Source organism: Myxocyprinus asiaticus, chromosome 30 (assembly GCF_019703515.2).
Source record: "Myxocyprinus asiaticus isolate MX2 ecotype Aquarium Trade chromosome 30, UBuf_Myxa_2, whole genome shotgun sequence".
Taxonomy (NCBI): domain Eukaryota; kingdom Metazoa; phylum Chordata; class Actinopteri; order Cypriniformes; family Catostomidae; genus Myxocyprinus; species Myxocyprinus asiaticus.
Window position 1 is genome coordinate 39,632,863 of NC_059373.1, and position 26,732 is coordinate 39,659,594.

A 26,732-nucleotide genomic window follows, 5' to 3' on the forward strand; every position below is an offset into this window, starting at 1 on the left:
TTTCGATTAGAGCAATTCAACATGTTTTTATGCTTCAAAGACTTTAGTCATGAATTTAGCTCCATAAAGCTCCTTGATCAGATCTGATTTTCCACAACTCATGTTGTCTGGAGTTCTTTGTATAATGAATGTTCTTGAAAAGATGTTTTTTCAATGCTTTGTCTGGGTTAAAAAAAAACACTTCAAACTGCAGAACAGCCCATTGAAGAGACTAGCGTCTATCCCTCACAGCCTCATTATCTTTCCCGTAAAATAAATCAAAGATGGCGCTGCTGTGAATTCTCTGTGATTCACTTCCATTGCAAGTGCCTCGCAGTCACTGTAACCCAGATTTTAGCTTTTCTTAAAGAAAAGGAGGGACGAGTCAATTTTTTTTTTTTTTTTTTTTTTTTTTGTGGTAATCAACATTATGCCACAAGTGCTGTCAATTGAGCTTAACTTGTATTGAACCCGGAATATTCCTTTAACCCTAATTATGAGCAATAGATGTAGTGATGCTTGCTATATAAAGCACCTCTAAATATGTAATCTATCCTCAGACATGGACAGTATAATCCTGTAAACAAGACTTCCACCTAAACAGTAAATGGTCCATAAGTCCTTGTAGCAAGCTAAGAAAAGTTTGATGCAACAATTAATGAATAAATAAAACGTTGCCACAAAACTTGTGTAAAATGTTTAATAATCATTTTTAGAAGAATTAATAAAAGTACAAGTACAAAAGATTGTCATTTTCTGATGCTAACAGATAAAACTAAAAAGTGTCTTTTTTGGTCTAGAGTGTCATAGTAAAGCTCCAAAAACAAAGCTTCAAAATGGCAAATGTATACAGTTATATCTTTATCAAAATAAATATATTGAGGATACGAATAAGGAAATCTTCATCAATTTCCACTGAACAATTAATATTGATTTTATCAAACATAGTGCAATTTGTAACAAAACTGGACCCCAGACAGTAATAAAATGTCATAAAATTTCCAGAAACTGATGTGAGCTAGTGTGTTTGATGTCAGCACATGTTAAGTAAAGTGTACAAACCAATTCCCAGAGAATACTAAAGGATTAAAAAAAAAAGAAAACACACAAAAGAAGTGTCCTGAATATACGCAATTTTCTAACTTATTACATTGTATATTGAAGGCTTTCTGGTGTGAATTGTGGGTAGATCCAATGATGTGGGCTCAGAGTTTAAGACTTTATAGCAAAATGAAAAATATATAAAAAGTGTCTTGTGAAGGCTTACTAGTGTTCATAGAAGAATAACAATAACTGCTGTAATGTGCTGTATGAACAAGCTCAGTATATGACAGAAACTTGGGTTGCTTCCTTCAAAATAAGACCCCTCATGGAGGCTTACTGGCATTTAGCTGAAGCCTCGGTCAGTCAGGATGAGTGGAGCCACAAGAGTCCATAGGTACAGCCCTAGTCCCAGCCAGCTTGAGCAAATCTTCACCCACACTGATGGCATACTGGTTTTCATGGCAGCGTAGTCAGTTTCAGGTCTGAGAGGGTAAGAGAAAAGGGGAGGGGAAAAAAGACAAAGAAATATTCATTGTACATGGTGGAATAAAAAAAAACATTTATTGGCCATTAGAGCAGCACAATTTATTGAATAAATAAAATAACAATTACAACTGTCACATCTAACTAATTGTAGCAAAGGCCTTGTTCAGACTGCCACCAAAAATCCGATTTTTTGCATATCCAGATTGTATCCAGATGAGTTTTTGATAGTCTGGACAGCAAAACACCACACGAAATCTGATTTTTCTGAATCTGATTCAAACCACATCGGGAGGTGGTTTCAAATGCGATTGAAATCGGATTTTTTCAGATGCTCTGGCTGCTCAAATCGGATTTCAAATAGTCTTTTGCGTCACTCTTAATGTGACAAACAGCGATGACGTCAAAAATCAGTGACTGCAGCACGGAACGTCACAATATTTACCAGAGTTCTGCACCGCGACTGGACAGGGCGCTTATTTGGACAGCGAGATGATGCACCTCCATTTTTCCCGCATCTGTTTTGAAAGCATCGTCACGTGGGTACGCCTACTGTATGTTGTTACCAAAGCAACCCATGCAGATAGGTTGGTTATGTCTGAACACGCATATCTGATTTGATCACTTGCCTGAAAAGATCTGATCTGAGAAAAAATCAGATTTGCCTGCAGTCTGAACATAGCCTAATTAGGGCTATTAACTAATAGCCTACATGAAGAATTTGGCATGAAGATGCTTCACACAAAATAAGTATTTTAATGTAAAGTTTATTCATCAAAACCAATCGCAATTACAATATAAAGGGACATAATTACAGTTGTGATTTTTGTCATAATTGTGCAGCCCTACTGGCTAAATTAATACCTGTAACAACAATAAAATGCCAAATAACCTGTAAAAAACTGCTGAAGAGAGATCCAATGATCAGAAAGTCACTGTTGCCACAGAAATACAGTATACTTTAAATCTTATAATAGACTTCAATATTGTCATTTTGGATTTGATTACATCACTTGCACTGCTTTATAAGAGACTTGAAGAGACCTAAATAGTTTTTTGCCTCAAATCAAATTTTGTGTGTAATTTTAATGTTTGGTCCTTAGATAGAAGAGCTTCTTTAAATCCCTATAGAGAAAATAAATAGGAAAAACCAAGAACCAATGTGGCTGAACAATTGCGCGGCCACTGTGGCGCTCTATTTTGACATTCAGACACTCACTGGTACCAGCTGGTCAGGGTCATCATCATGTAGAGGGAGGCAAGGAAGAGTGAGAAATGGAAGAATGAGTAGCTGTATGTCACTCCATCCTCTTCATTATCCACCGCTCGTCTCACGCCATCCTCCAAGAAGCCATAGTTGGGGTCAGCAGCCGCCAGACCCTGAACTTCCTCTGTCTGCATGAGCTTATTCACCTGACTGTTGATAGAGGAGCGGATACTACAAAGAGAGAAGCAAAAGGCCTGAGCTACTGTACAGTGCATCCGGAAAGAGTTCACAGCGCTTCACTTTTTCCACATTTTGTTATGTTACAGCCTTATTCCAAAATGGATTAAATTCGTTATTTTCCTCAAAATTCTACAAACAATACCCCATAATGACAATGTGAAAGAAGTTTGGTTGAAATCTTTGCAAATTTATTAAAAATAAAAAACGAGAAAAATCACATGTACATAAGTTTTAGTCTTGTTTTCCATTTACAGTTGTCTAAAAATCCTTAAAACAAGATACATTTACTTGAGAAGCAACATATAAGATATTTAGACTTGCTTTAAGAGACAAATAGAAGTGTATTTTTTCACTTGGTTATACTTCTGCTAGTGCAGTAAAGTATTAAATATACTTATATTCAAGATCTATTCTCTAAAAGCAAGTCTAAATATCTTATATGCTGCTTCTCAGGTGAATGCATCTTTTTTTAAAGGATTTTTAGATATTTTAAAATATTTGTATTTTTAATATTATATTCATCATTCTCAGATTAAAAAAAAAAAATATTCTGCAGTATAGCTGCTAAAGTAAATGTGCGTTGTTTTAAAGGAGTTTCAGATATTTATATTGGAAAACACAGTTTGCCACAGTTCTTCTATCTATTTAGGCTCTCTCAATTGCTTCTTTCTCTTCATGTAATCCTAGACTGACTTGATGTTCAGTTGAGGCTCTGTGGGGGCCATACCATCTTTTGCAGGGCTCCCTGTACTTCTATTCTATTCTACTTGCAAAAGGAGTGTTTGGGAGTCTAAAATGTATCATTCCTATTGACACACCAAAGCTGAAGATATAAAAAAACCAACTTAAGAAAAATGTTTTAGTGAAACATCTTATGTGCCTAATACTTTTGCACAGTACTTATTTTGATTCAATAAGTCACGAGCCATCACGTTATAATCTAGCTGAAGAAAAAGTGTGCATCAGCCAGGTGCAGTTTCAATCTCTCCCCCTTAGATCGGGACACTTCGCGCAACTCATAGAAGAGGCGCTGACCGCATAGAGAAATGGCAGTTTCGGAGTTTGTAGTTATTTACATGGTCTGCTTCTGTATTATTTGAACTTTAAAAAAGCAATAACTGCATTAAAGATGTAACGGCGGGGTGTTTCCTTTAAAGAGCTCCGGCTCCGCTTATTCCACAATGAGAGTGCTTCTGTATTTACTTATTTGGTATTTTTGTATAATTCCCTCATATTTTGTGATCTACATCACCTGAAGCTGTGAAAGTTTAGAGTGCGTCTGGACTGTAAGCAGTGTAATTCTTCCTCTCCTCAGTCAGGCGCGATCTGCAGTGCTGCTCTCACGCATCATCTTCATATGATCTCATGTTACGTTAAATGACATCAAACGACTATTCTGCAATGAAAATTTTTGTCCCCAATTTATTATTGTCGATGTTGTCGATAATGTCATCTAATCGTTTCAGCCCTACTCCACAGCTAAGTAATTTCCCTGCGACGCTTGTGTAAATAAACATGGGATCCAAGGAAAACTTTGCTATTTTATTCTCAGTTGCTCTGCTTTATTTACAGATATCCCAGAGTTGTTGCTGTGTTTGTTTCCTTCACTTTCTATCATGACCTGCAGCTGAATTGCGATGTAGTATTGGGGTTTCCCTCTTATTTAAATCTCCTGGATTGCCCCAATGTACAAGCACTTATACGCAGACATGAGGGCAGTCAGTATTTTACATTGGTGTGTATGTGATTTTCCCACTGTACTCCCAGAAATGTTGCTGTGTTCATTTGATGTTATTGTAAATTGGTACTGTCTCATCACTGTCACGACTGCTATGTTGATCGGAACTGCACCCAAGAATTTCACACACCATTGCACTTGTGTATATGGCTGTGTGACAATAAAGTGATTTGATTTTTGATTTGATTTGATTTGAAATGCTGAATTCTTTCCGCTGTGTTGACTTGTTGTTGGGCTCCATTTTATGACGTTTGTTATCCAGTCTGTTCCACGAACGTGCACCCTTCAAACACCCATCAGAACGGCGCTTATGTGTTTACATGACCACATTAAGCTGCGGTGTCTGAGAGAAACCTAGGTCTGTTAAACCGCTTTCTCTTAATGCCATAAATGCCGTAAGGAAATCAGCGTTCTAGTTTACATGATGTTTCAGAACGCTGCTTTCAGCTAAAACCCAGGAGTGAACCGTTTTCTTAAGTGCATGTAAATGTGGTCACTGATTCAATTGTTGTGTTATAGACCTTATTCACGCTAGCGCCATCTTTGATTTTTGACAGTTATGACAATGAGGCTATAGGATAGACTTGCAGTCTCTTCAGTGGTCTGTACTGAAGTTTAAACGGTTTTTGGATCATTCTGCAGACAAAACAAAGAAAAAACCTTTTCAAGAACACTCAGTAGACAAAAAACTTGAGACAACAAGAGTTTTTTTTTTTTTTTTTACAGCTCTATACCCTTCAAAGATGGCGCAGCTGTGAATAAGGTCTATTAAGTAATTTTTTTTACAGAAATCCATTTCTCATGTATTAAAATGTTTTAGTAAAAAAAATTTTTTTTAAATTTATTTATTTATTTATTTTTACTAGATTTTTACACATTTACATTTTCAACATTCAAATATTTTGCAATATATACTATGTACTTATATATATTTAAGCAATATCACACGAGCAAGAGTGCGATATGGCCCTACATCAGCACTGCTGTGATTCGGCCACAGGCCGAGTGCCGTAGGTAATTACAGCAGCGCTGATTTAGGGCCATATAGCACTCTTGCTCATGTGATATTGCTTACATACAACAGTTCAATGAACAAGTACATTTAAAAAAAATTGGAAAAACTGAGTACGGTCACAAAAAAACGCATTTGTGCATGGAACTACTTTCTTACGCGGCGGATCAGAATCTGCCGTTGCTGCCAAATTATGCGTTCAAGCCTTTGTTAGTAATTCAAAAATGTCACTTCAGAAATAGTATCACGGCTTGTGCTGTTTCTAACAAGTTATTGGATAAACAAGGATGGATGGATGTGTGTGTGTGTGTGAGTGTGAGTGAGATAGAGAGAGAGAGAGAGAGAGAGAAAGAGAGAGATGGAGCGTGTGCTATCGCCTGTTGCCACACCCAAGCAGAGATGCTGTCAGCTTTCTGAAGATCAGCTTTCTCAGTGGAAAAGTAGCGGTCCAAGCGGGGGTAAATCTACCTATTTTGCGGTAGCCGGTGCGCAAGGGTCAATCACTAAAGAAACCACAATGTCCTCTATTTTAAACAGTGTGTATCCAATGTGGAAAATCCGATAAGAGGTAAGCACCTTCAGTTTGTGTAATTAATCAGTCTGTTGTGTCTCTCAGCTGTGATGAGCCGCAATGCTGAAGTTGTTCGTTTAAAGCCGTTTAAAGCTATTTCCTAGCTTTAGTAGTAGTAATATAAGCAATCATATAGTGCTGTATGTAAACACTGGCTGACGTGGATTCACTTCACATCACCTAACTGGCTCACATTACACATAAAAATGATCTTTTGCCACCACCTGCTGGCTAACATATGTAATGTCAAAAAAATACATGTAAAAAAAAGACAAACCGTAGCTCTTATCACATCTGCACTGCTCTTACACTTTAGTTTAGAACGGCACGAACACAAGTGGAGTGATACACACACAGTGAAGCATCCAATTGCTGATGGTGTCAGACCATCGGTGCTCATGGAACGTCTCTCGTCCAATCAGATTCGAGGACCAGAACTAACTGTTGTGTATATATATATATATATATATATATATATGTATATATAGGGCTGGCTGATATGATGATATATATCATGGTGATGATATAAAGTATCAACTGATAGAGATATTGCTATAGCGTGTATATCGCGTAAATGTCCATGTGCGCAGCACGTGCGTATCTATCAGTGGCCGTGCTTCACGTGAGACTGAAACCAGACTTGAGCGGGGAATGAGTTGCTGGCAGTACAATTTGTGCGCTGGTTTAGCAGCAGATTCACTAAAGGAATTATGCAGATCAGGCAACGGCCCAAACGCGCCAACAAACTTGTTGCTGATTCTTTGTAATTCTGATTTTGTGGGCCAATTAAAAGCACTCTATAGCTGAGGATGCAGCAGTCCACCGAGACACACTCTACCGGGACAGTGTCACTGTGATCCAGACACCTGAATCATCTCTTTAACATGTAGAGGTTTGCTTGACTACACTGTGCATATATACTTCTCCATCATTTGATGAATTATTGCTGATATGATCAATAGATAAGTCAAGAAAATGAAGGGGAGCTTGTTATTAAAACAGTTGTGACATATGTGTTGTAGGTTCACAAAAGCTGATACAGATGTATAAAAATGTAATCTGCAAAATGTGTCGCGCAATGATAATCACTTGAGGGTAATACAAACAATCTGTTTTACCACCTCAAAATGAAGCACGCTAAAGAACGTTATGAAAGAGAAAAGATGTGCTTCGCATTAATTCTGTCTTTTTTTTTTTTTTTTGTAGCAAGATGTGTTTTTAAATAGTTTTGAAATGTATTTTCTGCAAGATGTGTTATTTTAGTTGTAGATGTTTTACTAAAATTATGTAATATTTTCTTTGTTACTTTGCTTTGAAAAGATCTGGAGTTTCTTGAGGAAAGTTTATAATAATATTGATCAACAACATACAGTGCATCCGGAAAGTATTCTCAGCGCTTCACTTTTTCCACATTTTGTTATGTTACAGCCTTATTCCAAAATGAATTAAATTCACTATTTTCCTCAAAATTCTACAAACAATACCCCATAATGACAATGTGAAAGTAGTTTGTTTGAAATCTTTGCAAATTTATTAAAAATAAAAAACGAAAAAAATCACATGTACATAAGTATTCACAGCCTTTGCTCAATACTTTGTTGAAGCACCTTTGGCACCAATTACAGCCTCAAGTCTTTTTGAGTATGATGCTACAAGCTTGACACACCTATTTTTGGGCAGTTTCTCCCATTCTTCTTTGCAGGACCTCTCAAGCTCCATCAGGTTGGATGGGGAGCGTCGGTGCACAGCCATTTTCAGATCTCTCCAGAGATGTTCAATCAGGTTCAAGTCTGGGCTCTGGCTGGGCCACTCAAGGACATTCACAGAGTTGTCCCGGAGCCACTCCTTTGTTATCTTGGCTGTGTGCTTAGGGTCGTTGTCCTGTTGGAAGATGAACCTTTGCCCCAGTCTGAGGTCCAGAGTGCTCTGGAGCAGGTTTTCATCAAGGATGTCTCTGTACATTGCTGCATTCATCTTTCCCTCGATTCTGACTAGTCTCCCAGTTCCTGCCACTGAAAAACATCCCCACAGCATGATGCTGCCACCACCGTGCTTCACTGTAGGGATGGTATTGTCCAGGTGATGAGCGGTCCCTGATTTCCTCCAGACATGACGCTTACCATTCAGGCCAAAGAGTTCAATCTTTGTTTCTCATGGTCTGAGAGTCCTTCAGGTGCCTTTTGGCAAACTCCAGGCAGGCTGTCATGTGCCTTTTACTGAGGAGTGTCTTCCGTCTGGCCACTCTACCATACGGGCCTGATTGGTGGAGTGCTGCAGAGATGGTTGTTCTTCTGGAAGGTTCTCCTCTCTCCACAGAGAAATGCTGGAGCTCTGTCAGAGTGACCATCGGGTTCTTGGTCACCTCCCTGACTAAGGCCCTTCTCCCCCGATCGCTCAGTTTGGCCAGGCGGCCAGCTCTAGGAAGAGTCCTGGTGGTTCCAAACTTCTTCCATTTACGGATGATGGAGGCCACTGTGCTCATTGGGACCTTCAATGCTGCAGACATTTTTCTGTACCCTTCCCCAGATCTGTGCCTCGATACAATCCTGTCTCGGAGGTCTACAGACAATTCCTTGGACTTCATGGCTTGGTTTGTGCTCTGACATGCACTGTTAACTGTGGAACCTTATATAGACAGGTGTGTGCCTTTCCAAATCATGTCCAATCAAGTTGTAGAAACATCTCAAGGATGATCAGTGGAAACAGGATGCACCTGAGCTCAATTTTGAGTGTCATGGCAAAGGCTGTGAATACTTATGTACATGTGATTTTTTTTTCATTTTTTATTTGTAATAAATTTGCAAAGATTTCAAACAAACTTCTTTCACATTGTCATTATGGGGTATTGTTTGTAGAATTTTGAGGAAAATAATGAATTTAATCCATTTTGGAATAAGGCTGTAACATAACAAAATGTGGAAAAAGTGAAGCGCTGTGAATACTTTCCGGATGCACTGTATCAGACCGAAATGTGTCATAATGAGAAATTGAGTTTTATGGTAAGGTTGATTTAAAAGCAAGTGTTTTAAAACTTTGACTGTTTGTCAAGTTCTAAATAAGGAGAAAATTAAATAAGAGGAAGTAGTTTTCATTTAAAAAGTATTTAACTTCATTTTCCAAAAATAGGCTTTACAATATGGTTATTTATTATGTTAACCGATTTTTATTGGTTTTCCCGAAAAAAATTACTATATTGCGATATATATCGTTATCGTGATATAAAATTACTCATATCATATCGCCCACCCCTATATATATATATATATATATATATATATATATATATATATATATATATATATATATATATATATATATATATACTTTTACTATAATATACTTTGCATCTATAAGTGTTTGGTTGAAATGGTGGTTTCTCTGAACAAACTAACAAACAAAAACTTATTAGGCCATTTTTAGAGCAAATACATTTATATTGTGATATCGTTAAAAGGCTGAAGATTTGTATAATTTATATATATTTTATATATAGTGAATCAATTAAATATATATATATATATATATATATATATATATATATATATATATATATATATATATATATATTCTAATAATTTATACAGTGCATAATATTGTATATGTTTCCAATATTATGATAATGGTAAAAAAAAAAAATCCTGTTTTCGAAAGCCTGCAATTCAGGCTCTGTTTGCACTACGTCCCTGTTAAAAGTGCTTGTTCGTTCCACTAGATGGCAGCAAGTACTAGGAAATAGAAATTTTCCTTTATCACTTTACATTACAATATACAGATGTGAAATGCAGGTGGCGCACTAACTCAACTGAGCACTCATCATGTGTTCGTCCATAGACATCCAGTCTATTCTGTGATCTCACACACCTTCCCAACTCTTTTGTCAAACATCACAAATAGTCTAGGTGTCATTAGAAAACTGAGATCCTAAACTTTGGGATGATGTATATTTCATCAATACTCAACAAATGTTGGCGATAATTTGTTTAACATGCTGTTTTTGCTGGACTGCATATATTTTTTCTGGCCATCTGAGACATAACTTTGGAGTCCTGTTAAAACTGCAGATTTTATGCTTCAAATAGTACCACATTAGACTTTAGTTATTTCACACTCCTGGCTCCACTCAGAGTTTATGTGGATAATTCATTTGCATTCATGCAAGTTTTGATATTAAATGTTTCTCTGTCTGTGACATGTCTCTGATGATGATGGTAACACAGCTCACCTGGCATATAGAGTGCACAGGAGGAAGATAACCAACCCCACATTGCTCTGGGCATCCCACCACTGAGTATGGATCCCGGGGGCACTGGTGGGAGTGGGAGCGGTGATGATTTGGTGATGATTGTGTAGTTTTTGCCAGACCATCAACTAAGGTAATACATCAAATATATGGTTAACAAACAATATGTTAGACAAGACAAATTGTTTGTTCTCAGTTAGTCTGTTTACATGCACAATTATACACTAATTATACACTGATGAGCCAAAACATTATGACCATCTGTCTAATATGCAGTTGGTCCTCCGCGTGCCGCTAAAACAGCACCGACCCGCTGAGGCATGGACTCTACAAGAAGGTGAAGGTGTCCTTTGGTATCTGGCAGCAAGACATTAGCAGCAGATTTTTCAAGTCCTGTAAGTTGCGAGGTGGAGCCGCTGTGGATCGGACTTGTTAGTCCAGCACATCCCACAGATGCTCAATCGGATTGAGATCATGGGAATTTGGAGGCCAGGGCAACACCTTCAACTCTTCATGTTCCTCAAACCATTCCTGAACAATGTGTGTAGTGTGGCAGGGTGCATTATCCTGCTGAAAGAGGCCACTGCCATCAGGGAATACCATTGCCATGAAGGGGTGTACCTGGTGTGCAACGATGTTTAGGTAGGTGGCACGTGTCAAATTGACATCCACATGAATAGCCGGACCTAGGGTTTCCCAGTAGAACATTGCCCTGAGCATTACACTCCCTCCACTGGCTTGTCATCTTTCCACAGTGCATCCTGGTGCCATCACTTCCCCAGCTAAACGGCACACACATACACAGCTGTCTATGTGATGTAAAAGGAAACGGGACCCATTGGACCAGGTGACCTTCTTCCACTGCTCCAAGGTCAAGTTCTGACACTCACGTGCCTGCTGTAGACACTTTCCACGGTGGACATGGGTCATCATGGGCACTCTGACCGGTCTGCGGCTACGCAGCCCCATATGCAGCAGGGTGAGATGCATTGTGTGTTGTGACACATTCCTCCTGTAACTATCATTAAACTTTTTCGTGACTTGAAAGGATTGCCTTTGTTACCCTCGCGCATTGATGAGCCTTGGCCGCCCAACAACCTGTCGCCGGTTTGTGTTTTGTCCGTCTTCGGACCACTGTTGGTAGGTACTCACCACTGCTGATCGGGAGCACCCCACAAGCCTTGCCGTTTCAGAGATGCTCTGACCCAGTCGTCTGGCCATAACAATTTGGCCCTTGTCAAAGTCGCTCAGGTCTTTACTTCTGCACATTTCTCCTGCATCTATTATGTTGACTACGAGAACTGACTGTTCGCTTACCATCTAACTACCTAGACCTTGACATGTGGCCTTGTTAGAAGATGATCAACGTTATTCACTTCACCTGTGAGTGGTCATAATATTTTAGCTCCTCAGTGTATATGTTCGGCAGTTTGGCAGTTTGGCGAACTGCCAAACACATCATCGGAGGTGAGCTTCCCTCCCTCCAGGAAATATATACAAGGCGGTGTGTGAAAAAAGCTCGGAGGATCATCAGAGACTCCAGCCACCCGAGCCATGGGCTGTTCTCACTGCTACCATCAGGTAGGCGGTATCGCAGCATCAGGACCCACACCAGCCGACTCCATGATAGCTTCTTCCCCCAAGCAATCAGACTTTTGAACTTTTGATCTCCCATGATCAAAATACATCAGCCCTGCACTTTATTACTCTTTTATCTCACACCGGACTGTCATAAATTATATTACTATTATTATATTATGTCTCTCTTAACAACTGACTATCAACCGACAGCCTGAATGTCAATACAGTACAATACTGTACATTCTATATATATATATATATACTTTTTTTTTATATATATATTTTAATTTTTATTGAATAATGTGTATCTATATAGTAAAAAACAAAAAAACAAAAACAAAAACAGCATATTGTATACTGTACAGTGTATGTTATTATTTGTATATTGTTGAGTGTAATTATGTGTATAACAGATGCTTAAATTGTGTTGTGTTAATGTGATGTTTTAAGTTGAGTGTAATTATGTATAACAGATGTTTAAATTGTGCTGTGTTAATTTGATGTTATTGTAAATTGGTATATGTCTCATCACTGTCACGACTGCTATGTTGATCGGAACTGCACCCAAGAATTTCACACACCATTGCACTTGTGTATATGGCTGTGTGACAATAAAGTGATTTGATTTGATTTGATTTGATTTATATAATGGCACCATGGATGTGTAATCTGGTTGTTTGTTTGAGACTAACTAGGGTTGTTACTCATAGCAGACCATGTGAGATACATTGTGTAGAGAGAGATGAGAGATGCCTGCAGCAGACCAGAGCTCGGTTGAGCTTCCTGTAACAAAAATACATGCAATATATATTTACAAACATATGTTAATATGTATATAATGTATATCATATTTAAAAGGGTTATTTTGTTTTAATGGAGGTTTTAATTAGAATATAGTCATGACTAAAACTAAGGACCAACGCCGCCTTTTCACTGCATTCAGCAAAAGACAGACCATAAGTCATTCGTTTCTAATGGAGTTGCATGGGGGCTGCATGGTATTCTGACCATCTTCGGATGCTGAATTTACAGATCTGATTTGAAATGTTGAAATATTTAAACTTGTGCGACAACACAAGACCGCCAGTCTGGATGAGAGTGCATAGTAAGACTAATCAGCAGTTTTTGTCCTGAATGTTATTCTAAACGCCTGCAACTTCGGTAGGTTGGACGGTTATGACAAAAGAAAAAATTGTCATTAACAGTGCAAATACATACTTGTTTCTGTATATGCAAAACTTTGATATTTAAATCATATGTATGCATTTGTACTATATGCTGAATTATTATTATTGTTATTATCATAATAATAACAACTATTAAATCATATTAATATTAATAACAACAATAATAAAAATGCTGAGTGAGTATTAATCATGAATTTAATAGACATTATCCATCTGCTCAACAAAATCACACATTAATGCCATTCTAATGTATGGTAGCAATTATGATTGAAGGGATAGTTCACCCAAAAATGTTAATTATCTCATGATTTACTTATCCTCATGCCATCCCAGATGTGTATGACTGTCTTTCTTCTGCAGAACACAAACAAGGATTTTAGAAGTATATTTCAGCTCTGTAGGTCCTCATTTTTGAAGTTCAAAAAAGCACTTAAAGTCAGCATAAAAGTAATTAAATGTAACTCCAGTGGTTTAATCCATGTCTTCTGAAGTGATCCAAATTTTGGGTGAGAACAGACCAAAATACAACTCCTCTTTCACCATAAATCTTGACAGCAGTCTCCTTGGCGATCATGATTTCAAGCTCGATTACACTTCCTATAGTTCCATCTAGTGCTCTGCTCATATGTCAAGGACTAGGAACTGTATTACATTTACATTACATTACATTTACATTTATGCATTTGGCAGACGCTTTTATCCAAAGCGACTTACAGTGCACTTATTACAGGGACAATCCACCTGGAGCAACCTGGAGTTAAGTGCCTTGCTCAAGGACACAAATGTGATGGCTGTGGGGATTGAACCAGCAACCTTACCAGTTATGTGCTTTAGCCCACTACACCACCACCACTCCAATTGTAATTGAAGCTTGAAATCATGCTCGTGCCTAGAGAGTGCAATGGCAAGATGTACATTGAAAAAGTATTTTGAACTGTTCATTTTGGTCATTCACTTGCATTGTATGGACCTACAGAGCTGAAATATTCTTCTAAAAATCTTAATTTGTGTTCAGCAGAAGAAAGTCATACAGATCTGAGATAGCTTGAGGGTGAGTAAATGATTAAAGAATTTTTATTTTTGGATGAACTTTCCCTATAAGACAGCAATGTGTAATGTGTAAGGTCAAGCAAAAAACTTAAACAATGCTCTTTTATCGGGGTAAAGGCCACAAGCTCTGGTTTAAGCAAAAACCAATTACCCAAATTTGTATTGCATGTCAGCTTAATCAGTGTGCACATGTCTGATGACACACAGATATTTATGTTTGTAATCAAGACTGAAGAATACCTGATAATCTCAAGATCTCACTGTTTTGTAAACCGCTTTAATGATTTACATATAGACCCTTAATACAGGTTTCTCCTGCCCCTTGCATGTTTGTTTAGCCTTCAGCAACGAGTAGGATACCACATTTAAATCCATCTCACATAATTATGTTCCCCCAAAATCAGTCTGCAGATTCTGTCTGGGCCTGGTTATCAGTGTGTTGCTGAAGATGTAAAAAGCATTCTTAGAGGGTGCTAAAGATGAGCACAGAGCATGAGTGTAGGAATAACCTGCACTTTGGGGAGCATGGCCACCACTGAGGTGATGATGCAGAAGATGAGGTTGAGACTGATGAAGACCTTGTGCTCAGTGCAGTCATCCGGCTGTGTGTAGAATATATAGAACAAAACCACAGCAGCAAAGGCACATATATAGTGCACAAACGCGCAGGGCTGTGGACAAAACACAATAATATTCAAGAGAAAGCATTCAATAAGCATTACAAACTATTGTCTGATACTGAAAAACGTAATAACAATGAATGCCCCTTATCAAAGAAATAATCTAGACACATTACCAGAAAACATAAACAGCAATAAACTATAAAAAAATGGGAAATATTCAAAACTAGAGAGTGACATGTAATTTTTCTATACATGCTGAAAGTGAAAAAGCAATCGCATTTCATTTGTAATAAACAGTGTCGTGACAGAAATGGAAACCAAGCAGTTAACAGAATGTCCTGTCATGGTTGTGGCTGGTTAGGACATAAACTCAGATTAACTTGAGATAGATTTCATTGCATCACACCTAGTTAGGACACTGATTAACAATCTTAAGAATCAATCATGATTTTCCAAATGACTTGCATGCTTCTGATGCCATCCGCTCTTACCTCTGTCAGTTTTAAAGGTTACGGTGCTGGTGTGCTATTGTTGAGCGTACCTGCATACCAACATTTATTGTTCCCGTTTTCTGCATTCTCCACCCACTTCTGGTTCCAGGTGTGAGCGAAGTTCACCAGCAGAATGAGCTGGATCAAGATGGAGATGAATGACCCAACCACACCAAAGTAGTACCACTCTGCAATGGACAAAATTTAGACCAAGCTTAGAAATGTATCAAATGTTGGAAGTGGCCATGCAGATTAGTGCCTGGCCAATTTATAGGTTGGCCGATATTATCCTTTCGCAGATATATAGGTATCAGCGTATATGTTTTCCGATATGCACAGATATGAAGAAAACTTTTTTTTTTTTCAGAACATATAATGTAGAAAACAATGCTTGGGGTGATTTAGAATTGGTGTCATAATGTAGTTTGTCCAGCAGAGCGCGCTCCGACTCCATTGTTTACAGAGCTGAGTTGACACTAGTTCTGCTGACAGTGTGGAGATAAGCGGTGTCTTCACAGTAAGTTGGTAACTAGTTTGTGAAATACATATTGGAAAGTTAATAAACACTGACCCCATCAATTTCCCTTTTCAACATAACTAATATAACACTAACCCTGTCCCTGACAACCATGTCACTCATGTTTATCACATCTGTTTGCTATGTTAGCCAGATATAGTTTGTCAGTGCAGTCAGTAATGTAGCAGATTGAAAAGTAAGCATCAGAGCATCTTTTTGCAGCTCAGCAGACAACGGTGTGGTGGTGGAGTGTGTCTGTTGAGTGTTGATTTCACACTACGTTGTTACCTAGTTGGTGAGATGCAATGCTGTAAAGTAAATAAACAACTTCCGTCTTTTACTCTCCATGACAACGAGCTCATAACTAACCAGCTAACCACGTAGCTACTTACATACCTTGTCAGCTGAGTGGAAGCTAATGTGTAAACATGTATTCACCAAACTGTTTGGTTCAGGATTCACAGTTTGGTACCCCCTTCAACCAAACAATTCCAGTCACTGCATTTATAAAATGTAATATTTAAAAGTCTGGTTTTCCACAGTTGAAAGTTTCCCCTGAACTTGTATAGCAGAATACAGTGTAACACCGCTGCAGCTGTTTTTCTCTTGACTTGGCAGGTGTAAATGCTTCTTGTTTTACAACCTGCCCCTAACTGACTGGCAGTAGTAATATAGTCAGCATTTGACTGATACTAAACAGTACTACTGATGTTTATTTAGCTATTTATTTTATTTATTATTTATTTAAATTGTCAGCAATTAATTGATACTAAAGAGTACTGATGTTTATTTAGCTATTTATTTTATTTGAATGTATTCTTTATTTAAATGGTCAGCAATTGACTGATACTAAAGAGTACTGATGTTTATTTATCTATTTATTTTATTTGAATTTATTCTTTATTTTAATGGTCAGCAATTGACTGATACCTAACATACAGTACTGATTTTTATTTAGCTATAATTTTAATTTATTCTTTATTTAAATTGTCAGCAACTGACTGATACCTAACATACAGTACTGATGTTCATTTAGCTATTTATTGTATTTTTATTTATTCTTTATTTTCTCAGTGTTCATTTCTAGAATTGGTTGACAATGTATAATAATAATGTCAAATATTCTTTGATAAAAATATTTAAGAAAGCAGCCTTCTGAGTACCTTTGCATAGTCATATCTGTGCAAAATGGGTGCACAATTCACGTAGAAAATGTCTGTTTCCATTCCGGCTCAAAAATTAACTATATCGGCCACCATATCGGTAATCTGTGAATCTTTGTGCATATCGCTACCTACTGGGCTGTTACACATATATGATTTATTTATTAATTTCCTTTCCTTTATCCCTTCCTTTTTTTCTTTCTCCTCCCTGCCCAGTAGGTGGCGATATGCACAAAGATTCACAGATTACCGAAAACAGAAGAACTCTCTTGAGCGTGCATATGAGGGCTGTGTGAAAGTAGATTTATAGTAAAAAAGGGTCTAAATATTTATCTATTTCTCACCCACACCTATCATATCACTTCTGAAGACATGGATTTAACCACTGGAGTTGTATGGATTACTTTTATACTGCCTTTATGTGCTTTTTGGACCTTCAAAGTTCTGGTCACCATTCACTTGCATTGTATGGACCTACATAGCTGAGATATTCTCCTAAAATCTCTGTTTGTGTTCTGCAGAAGAAAGAAAGTCATACACATCTGGAATGGCATGAGGGTGAGTTAATAATGAGTGAATTTTTATTTTTGGGTGAACTATCACTTTAAGTGAAATTTGCATGTGCGTGCGGCACATGTTCTTTGTCATTATAAGATAATGTCAGGCATACTGAAGAAGTTCCATTAAGTTATGTGAATGTATATCAAGGTTCTCACTCCTTAAATTTTTCCAGTCATTCGTGATAACTGACTGGATACAAATTTTTCAAATTTTTTCTACAGAGATTGCGTTCATAAAAGGCAACTTACTGCCAATTCAATGTATTAGAGGTATACTAGAAAAACAAACTCTATTCACTACAGACATTTCCATTGCTTTTAAGAATGTATTCATTTCCACAACTGTTCCAGTTCTGAAAATCATAAATTTTAAAATTCCATAAAGCAGTTTTCCAAAATTGAGGGAAGCCTAGTGTTTGTATGAGCTTTTGAAAATGTTTCTGATTAGATGGCTGCCTTTTTTTGCTGCAGTGACTTCAAATCTTGTGAGAAGAAGCTCCTTCATTGTTGTCCTGGACATATCAAAATGCATTAGTGTTGACACTACCAATGTGGTCGCATGTATTTTTGACTAAACCAAAATGTGGTTTCAGTCATAGGAACACAAAACGTTTTGGATAACCGTTTACACCTGTATTTATCACAGGCCACTTCACCAGAGACTAGCTGTAAACAAGGCCTAATGTTGATTAGTTTTTACTTGAGAAAGTACCATTTCTCCTGGGAACCACACTGTCCTGACAAACAACCAACATAAACATCTCAGAATTCATTATAGTACAGTCACATACTGGCCAGTTCAACAGATTTTAAATGATAACTTTTAAACCTTTAAAGACACACCTAGGTTGTTAATCAATGCTATATGCTTTTGTTGAAGTCATTAGTCTGCATTATTTGAAGTTCATTAAAAAATATTTTTGTTTAATAACAGAATTTCTGGTGAAGAACTCTACTACCCATGATCCTGAAGGGAAACAATCCACCAATCAGAGAATCGCAGCAAACGGAGAACGGCAAAAAAGCTCTGCAGCGACTCCATGTGAATGATGCAACTGAGTCTGTCTTCCTACACTCTCAAACTACTAGTATATTTGTATTTATTTGAGTATTTTGCAGTCAACCTAAAATATATTTGTGACGAAGAGGAGGGCGTGGCCAGGCCATGATGATGCATGGCCTGTGCTGAATCAGCTGATTAGCGGGAGAGCGAGACAAACAGTTGTGGTCTGGTTGGTTTATGGCTTACAACTCTAAATAATGAAAACCTTATGAAAGAAATTAATGGAAAAAAGACTTCTGGAACCAATACAGCTAAAAAAAAAGTGGGCAGGTCCTATTGCGCTCTATAACTTCTAAAGGTTTAAAGACATTTTTTTAAAATGAGTAAACCAAAAGAAGATATCAAAATCAAAAATAGTTTTTGATTGAGTTATTTCTTATTTTCATGTCTTGCTGAAGTACAGCAATGTACCTGAATTGAATGTTCCATCTGGAATGAAGAATGCTCCCACAGTGAAAGCGACCAGTATCAAGAACTTGAAGAACCAGAAACTGAAAAACACACAGTCACATTGGCATGAGTCATTACATAAGGATTCCAGGACAACTTGTGTGAACAGATTTTCCACATTTAGAAAAAAAATTCCAACTTCCACCAGAAGAGGGCGTGACTGATTTAAAAAAAAAAAAAAAAAAAATCCCATCTGTCCATGATTTCAGTAGAAAAGTGTTTTTTTTTTTTTTTTTTTTTACCTAAGGTTACAACTGTAACAGCTAAAACAGTAAAAACACCCCCCCTCCCCTGTTTTTAAGTGCAGCTCGTGGATCTTTGCTGCTCCTCACATGGATCATGATGATGGAGAACAGGAAGAAGAAACAGGCCATGGCGAAACACATCCTGTAGACCGATTTATAGCCAACACTGATCTCACAGTTCACTTTCCCCTCGATGCCAGGAACAGACGAACCTCCTTCACAGAAACCAGGAATCTGTTCACAAAATAGTCTGCTGTTTAACACTGAGGCCTAAACAATTATATATTTCAATCATTACACTGAATGCTGGGGTAAAAATGTTATCACAAGTGACAAAAATGTCCCTGATATTTAAAATATGGTGACATTTTTTTTTTTTTTTTTTTTTTTTTGTTGTAGTTGTTGTTGCTTTCTTTAACATCTGTAATGTAAAATTTTTGTAACATATATCTTTGATATATACACACACACATATACATATATATATATATATATATATATATATATATATATATATATATAGTCAATGATGTGATTTTTGTGTGTGTGTGTGTGATATGTTAAATATATTAAAAACATTAAAAATGCAGTTTATTGGGGGGCCTGGGTAGCTCAGCGAGTATTGATGCAGACTACCACCCCTGGAGTCGCAAGTTTGAATCCAGGGTGTGCTGAGTGACTCCAGCCAGGTCTCCTAAGCAACCAAATTGACCCGGTTGCTAGGGAGGGTTGAGTCAAATGGGGTAACCTCCTCTTGGTCGCAATAATGTGGTTCGCTCGCAGTGGGGTGCGTGGCGAGTTGCACGTGGATTCCGCGGAGAATAGCGTGAAGCCTCCACACGCACTATGTCTCTGCGGTAATGCACTCAACAAGACGCGGAGGCAACTGAGATTCATCCTCCACCACCCAGATTGAGGTGAGTCACTACGCCACCATGAGGACTTAGAGCGCATTGGGAATTGGGCATTCTAAATTGGGGAGAAAAGGGGAGAAGATTTTTTATTAAGGCAGTAACTTAAATTGATTAAGATGATTAAATTGTTTTTAATAATCCATGCATTTAAATAAATTTCAATATCATGCTAAGATTATAAGTAATATTAAAGTTATTAAAATTTAAGTAACAAAGTATATTATATTAATACTTTAAAAACTTTGTTTACCAAATCAAAGTCAGCGTGGTATAACCAACATGCAGACAGTCATCTTGTCATTTTAATAAAACCATAAAACAAGGTCAATAATTCTCTTTAAAATGTTAGATAATATGATCTTTTTATGACATGGAAAGGAAGGATTAGGTTGTCAATTGTTAAATGTTAAAATCCTCAAGAAAACTCCATGATGTTCATGATTCAACAATGCATATTGGTAAAAAAAAAAAAAAAAAAAAAAATGTATTACTTAAAAAATGGTAGAAAATGTTTGAGGAAAATAATGATTAAGATGTGTACACTGATGTACTATAAAGGAAATGTTTTTATTTTTTACTTGATGGTTGCACCATTTGACATTTTAAAAATCACTGAATGTGTTTTTTTTTTATTATTATTATTAGAAAAAACACTCTAAAAATGTTAAAAATGCATTTGAATCATTTGCAGGAGGCAATAATTGCCACTTAACCTCGTGCGACCCCACATACACATCTGTGGATGTTGAACATTTGGCTTCGCTATATGCGACACATCATTTAAATTCAGTTAAACCGACTGATTTCAGTTCAGAAGACTCTGAGCTATCATTAAAGTCATGTGACAAAATAACATAGTGCCGATCACAGCAGAGTTTGTCTTTTGGGAGAAACATCAACAAAACTGCTTCTGGTAAGAAACCTCATTAAGTTATTACATCGAAACCTGTTTGAGACAAAAGATTAGAGTCTCTAGTTTCATCCAATATGCCATTTTGAAAATGTAAGCAATTAATCATGAAACGGCAGGCTTTAAACACAATGAACACTATTATAGTGGACTGTAGGCCTTTTTTTTTTTTTATCTCCTTTGAAATCCAATATTTACTGTGCATTTTTATACTAAGAATCAATGAGTTCATCCAAAAGCTGAGAAATGTTGCTTTCAGAGGCTATTTATGGATTTAGGATGAAAATATAGTGCATTTCGAACTGTTCTGAGACCAGTACCGACAGAGAACATTGAGATTTTGTAACAAAAGTAAAATCAAGTAAAATCATTTTTATTTGTGCTTTTCCCAATACACATCAGCTGTAATGTCTGTAACATCTCAAAAACATTAATAACCAACACTCCTGGAAACATTATAAACAATTTAAAAAATAAATTAAAAAATAACTTTCTATTGCTTGGTATTACTTAAAAATTCACAACGTTAGTCTTGCTGTCCAAAAACACTACCAGTAAAAAGTTTTGAAACACTTCACTGAAATGTTTCTCATGATCTTAAAAATCGTTTGATCTGAAGGCGTATGCTTAAATGTTTGAAATTATTTTTGTAGACAAAAATATAATTGTGCCACCATATTAATTTATTTCATTATAAAACTAAAAAAAAATAAAAAAAATAAAAATAAAAAAAAACGTTTTTGAAATTGATGACTTGGACCAAATAATAAAGAAAAGCAGCCAATGAGTGCCCAACATAGATGGGAACTCCTTCAATACTGTTTAAAAAGCATCTCAGGGTGATACCTCAAGAAGTTGGTTGAGAAAATGTCAAGAGTACATGTCTGCAAATTCTAGGCAAAGGGTGACTACTTTGAAGATGCTAAAATATAACACAGTTTTGATTTATTTTGGATTTTGTTTAGTCACAACATAATTTCCATAGTTCCATTTATGTTATTCCATAGTTTTGATGACTTTACTATTATTCTAAAATGTGAAGAAAAAAAATTATAATAAAGAATGAGTAAGTGTTTCAAAACTTTTGACCAGTAGTGTATGTGTATGTATGTTTACCAACAAGTTTTAAGTGCGGTAAAGTTAGTTTTATATTTGACATTCGCGACAATACCCATTAAACTCTCCGTGCCTATCACATTTTTAAGCCAAACCAACTTGGAAATACATGAATAGGCTGAATTTTGCAGGAAATAGCTAAATTTTAAAAAAGGACAATTTTGTTTTCATATCAATTTTATTAGCCTTATAAATCAATTAAACAATTTAACCACTTGACATTATGACATCACAGCAAATATGAAATGTTGTTAAAAATATCCCTTTCATGACACAAGGCTCTGTTTGTGGAATTTACATTCTATATGTTTTACATTCTTGTTTGTGGGAGTAAATGTTCAGTACTTTTTATACAGATATTTCTAAAAAATGCTGGGTTAAAAATAACCATTGCTGGGTTATTTGGTAACCCTATGCTGGGTAAATATTGGACAGAAAACACGCTGGGTTATTTTTGACTCAGCTTGCTGGGTTATTTATTTTAACCAGTGTGCTGGGTTGTTTCTTGACACGAGGTTCTTTATTTTAGATAATCTACTACTAAAAATAGTAATAAGCATGTTATGCTTATTTAAAAAAAAAAAAAAAAAAAGTTTCACAAAAATTCAAATAAACAACAGTATATATGTACAACATGAAAGTATTTCATTTAATTAGTAAATGGCCAGAAAAAATGATAATTTTATTCTGAACCAGGCAGAAAATTAAAAAACTATTAAAAAACTTTTGGATGACAAAATAATAGCAAATAGTTATTTTACAGAATATCAAATTAAATAAATACTATCAATATTTTAATTTAACATTTAATTTATTTAGTCCAGCATCAAATAATTCAAACAATGTTTAAATTAATTTTCGAAACAAGGCAGTGCTTTAATTATTAAGAATGTACATGAATTACTAAATTGTAGCAAATCAATTCACAATACACCAAATAAATAAATAAATAAAAATAGATACGTATATGGATACAAAATACCTGCATTAGTTAGTTTAATAAACAATTTAGTCCTCAGCAGCAGAAATGGAGGCACGCAAAAAGCAAATTGTTGAATTTTCGGAACCAGGCATCTCATAAACTACCTGCTGCAAAAACTCCCAGGCAGGGGCACATTGTTTTGGAAAGTGGGTGTCAAAGCAAAAAAAGGACTTAAAACAAACATCTACTGCCTTGAGGAGAGTCTGCTCTTCTAGGGCTTCCCCATTCACCACCACGAAAAACTGTCCACCAACTCCAAGTTCTAAGACAAATGGGAAGGGCTTCTCCTCCCTCTGTTTTTGTAGGTACTGCACCATGTTGGTTCCAGACTAAAGAAGAAAATAACATCAAACATTAAAGTGCAAGTACTCCTTACCAAAAAATTGTTACAGGTTTAGTGCACTTGATGAACAGCTGTAATTTAAAATAAATAAGTGAGCCTGCTCTGGTGTTGTTTTCACATGTTCTACTTACTGGTTGTACATCAATGAAAGGGGTTCTGGCTTCCTCAATAGTTGGCCGGAAGGTTTTGTTGCCAATCTTGTACACTGATGGCGGAATGATCTGAGGTCAAATTTTCAGTGCCATGGTGCCTTTGGTATCTAAAAGGAGATAAAAGTTAATTTCAGTGATCCGATCACAAGCGATCAGCACTAAATACAGGTGTAAATGCGGCCCAAAATGTTTTGTAACTGGATCACAAAAAGCATATACTATATGGAGGTCATCAAAAACACAAGTGACCACATCACATTTTAGGTGTAAACACTAGTCCATCCTCAATGCATCCTGGACAGTAGCTAAAATACACCTCTCAGCTCCTAAACAACCACTGCACTAATAAGAATTTTAAACGTTGCTGGTTTTGTGTGGCTTTAAAGGAATAGTTCACCAAATTTCTCATTCTCATGCCATCTCAAAACTCATATGACTTTCTTACTTCTGCAGAACACAAACAAAGATATTTTGAAGGAGATGTCTGTTTGTCCTTTTAATACAAGTCAATGGGGTCCGAAACATTCAAGTTCCAAAATTGCCCTAAAGGCAACATGAAGGTAATCCATACCTTCCAGAGTCCAGTGGTTTAATCCTTGTCTTCTGATTCGATAGCTTTGTGTAAGAGACAGACCAAAATGTAACTTCTTTTTTCCAGGGCTCCAGATTGCAACAACATTTTTCAACTGGTGTGACAATTTTGATATAGTTTCGCACACATCAACAATAATTTGTGTTTTGCAGAGGAATGAAAGTTATTTGAGTTTGAGTTTGCGTTAAACAGCGTTTTAGTGTTTTTAAAAAGTGAGAAAAGAGAAGATCAAGTAGGGGAAAGTACTTTTAATGCAACTGTTTCTTCTGCATTTGATTTTACATAATTACTAACCTGCAGACATGTTGTCTAAATTCAGTAAATCCATTTGTCGTCCATCTCTTATAGCAAAGGCCAGGATCTTGTCAGCAAAGTCAGGCAACCAGGATGAGCACAATTTGTCAGCAGCATCAGGGTGAAGTACACTAAAGTCTTGAGATATCTGTAGTTGGAAATTATGATTATGACAATTATGATTATAACGTCATAGAATTTTAGTGATAAATTCAATTTATTTTTTTATTGTATTTTTATTTCACTCAGTTTTTTAAAGTGAGATGAAAGTGAGGCTGGCACTTTATCACATGATTAATGTTATTACAGTTATTATTAAATAAAAATGTAAATTCATCTGCTTCAATCTACTGGGTAACAGAGCGAAAAAGACACTGAGGTTATATTGCATTTACCATGCCTGGGGTATCCATTAGACGAGGGAACTCTGATAAAATCTCAGATATTGGTTTGGAGCTGTTCTGGTGAATTCAGTGAGCACTAAAAAGAGCAGTTGCTTTCATATACTGCTCAACCTGGTCCTGTGGTCTGGTATTGTTTTTTAGCCATTCTTTTAATTGAATTGCTCTCTCAGTAGACAAAGTTGATGCTGTTGAGAGGTAAGTTGCTAAGTGAAAAGTCATACTGGTTCATTTACATCAGCTGTATATGTACAGTGCCCTCCACAAATATTGCCACCCTTGGTAAATATGAACAAAACAGGCTGTTTATCCTCTTGTTCTTTCATTCAAATATTCACAAAAATCTAACCTTTAAGTCAAGTAAAATGATTGAAAAATCAAAGTAAATAAATGTGAGGGAAAAATCCACAATATAATTTTACTGGAGTATAAATATGAGGTGACACAAAGGCCAAATTTCTACAGTCATAGAATACAGTATTGATGTGCAAAAAAAGGTTGCTGAGCTGCACAAATCAGGACATCTCTGAGTAAGAATAAGTAAGAAGTTTTTATCTAATGGTAATGTTAATAATGAGAATGGAAAAGGACATGTGTCAGTATTGACCCCATACATAGTGAGGAGAATAGTTTGAGTGGCTAAATAATCTCCAAGACGAGAGTCATGGCAGAAGCAGGTAATCACACAAGCCCGTTCATTCGCTCGCTCTCTCGATCTCTCACACACACGCACCCTTGTTACCCCAATAACTAATTAAAAGCACCATTATTATTTCTAAAGTGACACTATCAACTAGCTATGCAGACTTGTGCCACATTACACAGCAACATTTTTTTTTACCCAGTATTTTTGTCCTGTTTTACTGTAAAAATATCTAAACATTCTTAAAACTAATTTTCTTGTCAAGCAAAATGGCATAAGATATTAAGTCTTGTTTTCAGAGAAATCTGACTTTATTCTTACAACAAGAAAAATAATCTGCCAATGGGGTTAAGAAAAATAAACTTGTTTTCCCAATGAATTTAAGTTGATTTTTCTTACCCCATTAGCAAATAGTTTTTCATTGTTTTAAACAAATCTTACTAAAATTTAGATTTTCTCTCATAACAAAACATAATATCTTATGGCATTTTTCTTGTCAAGTAAATTTATGTTGTTATAAGAATGTTTAGGAATGTTTACTTGAAGAAAAAAATTAAAAAAAACAATACTTTTGTTGTCTACCACCTCTGGTTGTGCTTTTTTTTTTTTCAATACTTCAATGGATCATTATCAATTATTCCTTAAATTACTTAAAGGTTATATTTTAAATATTTTAATGAAAGACTAAGAATATAGACAGGAAAGACATGTTTCCACAGCTTGATTTCCTTATATTTACCAAGGGTGCTGTAGTTGTTTATAAGCAGAAGTCTTACTAGGAATGAAAGTCAACCTCTCCTCACAGACAGGCACTACGGAGGGCTGTGTTCTTAATCTCCACATCCTCTTTCTTATATTGTGAAGGCGCTCCCCAAGAAATCCTGTGGAAGGCCTGTGTTTTCGCCCCTGACTGAACCAGGCCTCCTGAAAGATAATGTTTG

The 26,732-nt window shown here is 36.3% G+C and overlaps 1 protein-coding gene across 1 annotated transcript; it reads right to left on the reverse strand.

The window, feature by feature from the left end:
• Nucleotides 1–853: 853 nt before the first annotated feature.
• LOC127421044 (serine incorporator 1-like) lies at nt 854–24,757 on the reverse strand. The gene is made up of 12 exons (XM_051663752.1): nt 24,748–24,757; nt 23,841–23,914; nt 23,549–23,695; nt 19,479–19,678; nt 19,161–19,240; nt 15,476–15,634; nt 14,842–14,990; nt 12,788–12,878; nt 11,896–11,960; nt 10,497–10,642; nt 2,726–2,944; nt 854–1,505 (listed from the first exon to the last, which is right to left on the reverse strand). Exons 1-12 carry the CDS (start codon nt 24,755–24,757, stop codon nt 1,367–1,369), a joined length of 1,479 nt encoding a protein of 492 aa, XP_051519712.1. The 3' UTR covers nt 854–1,366.
• Between the last annotated feature and the right edge of the window lie 1,975 nt (nt 24,758–26,732).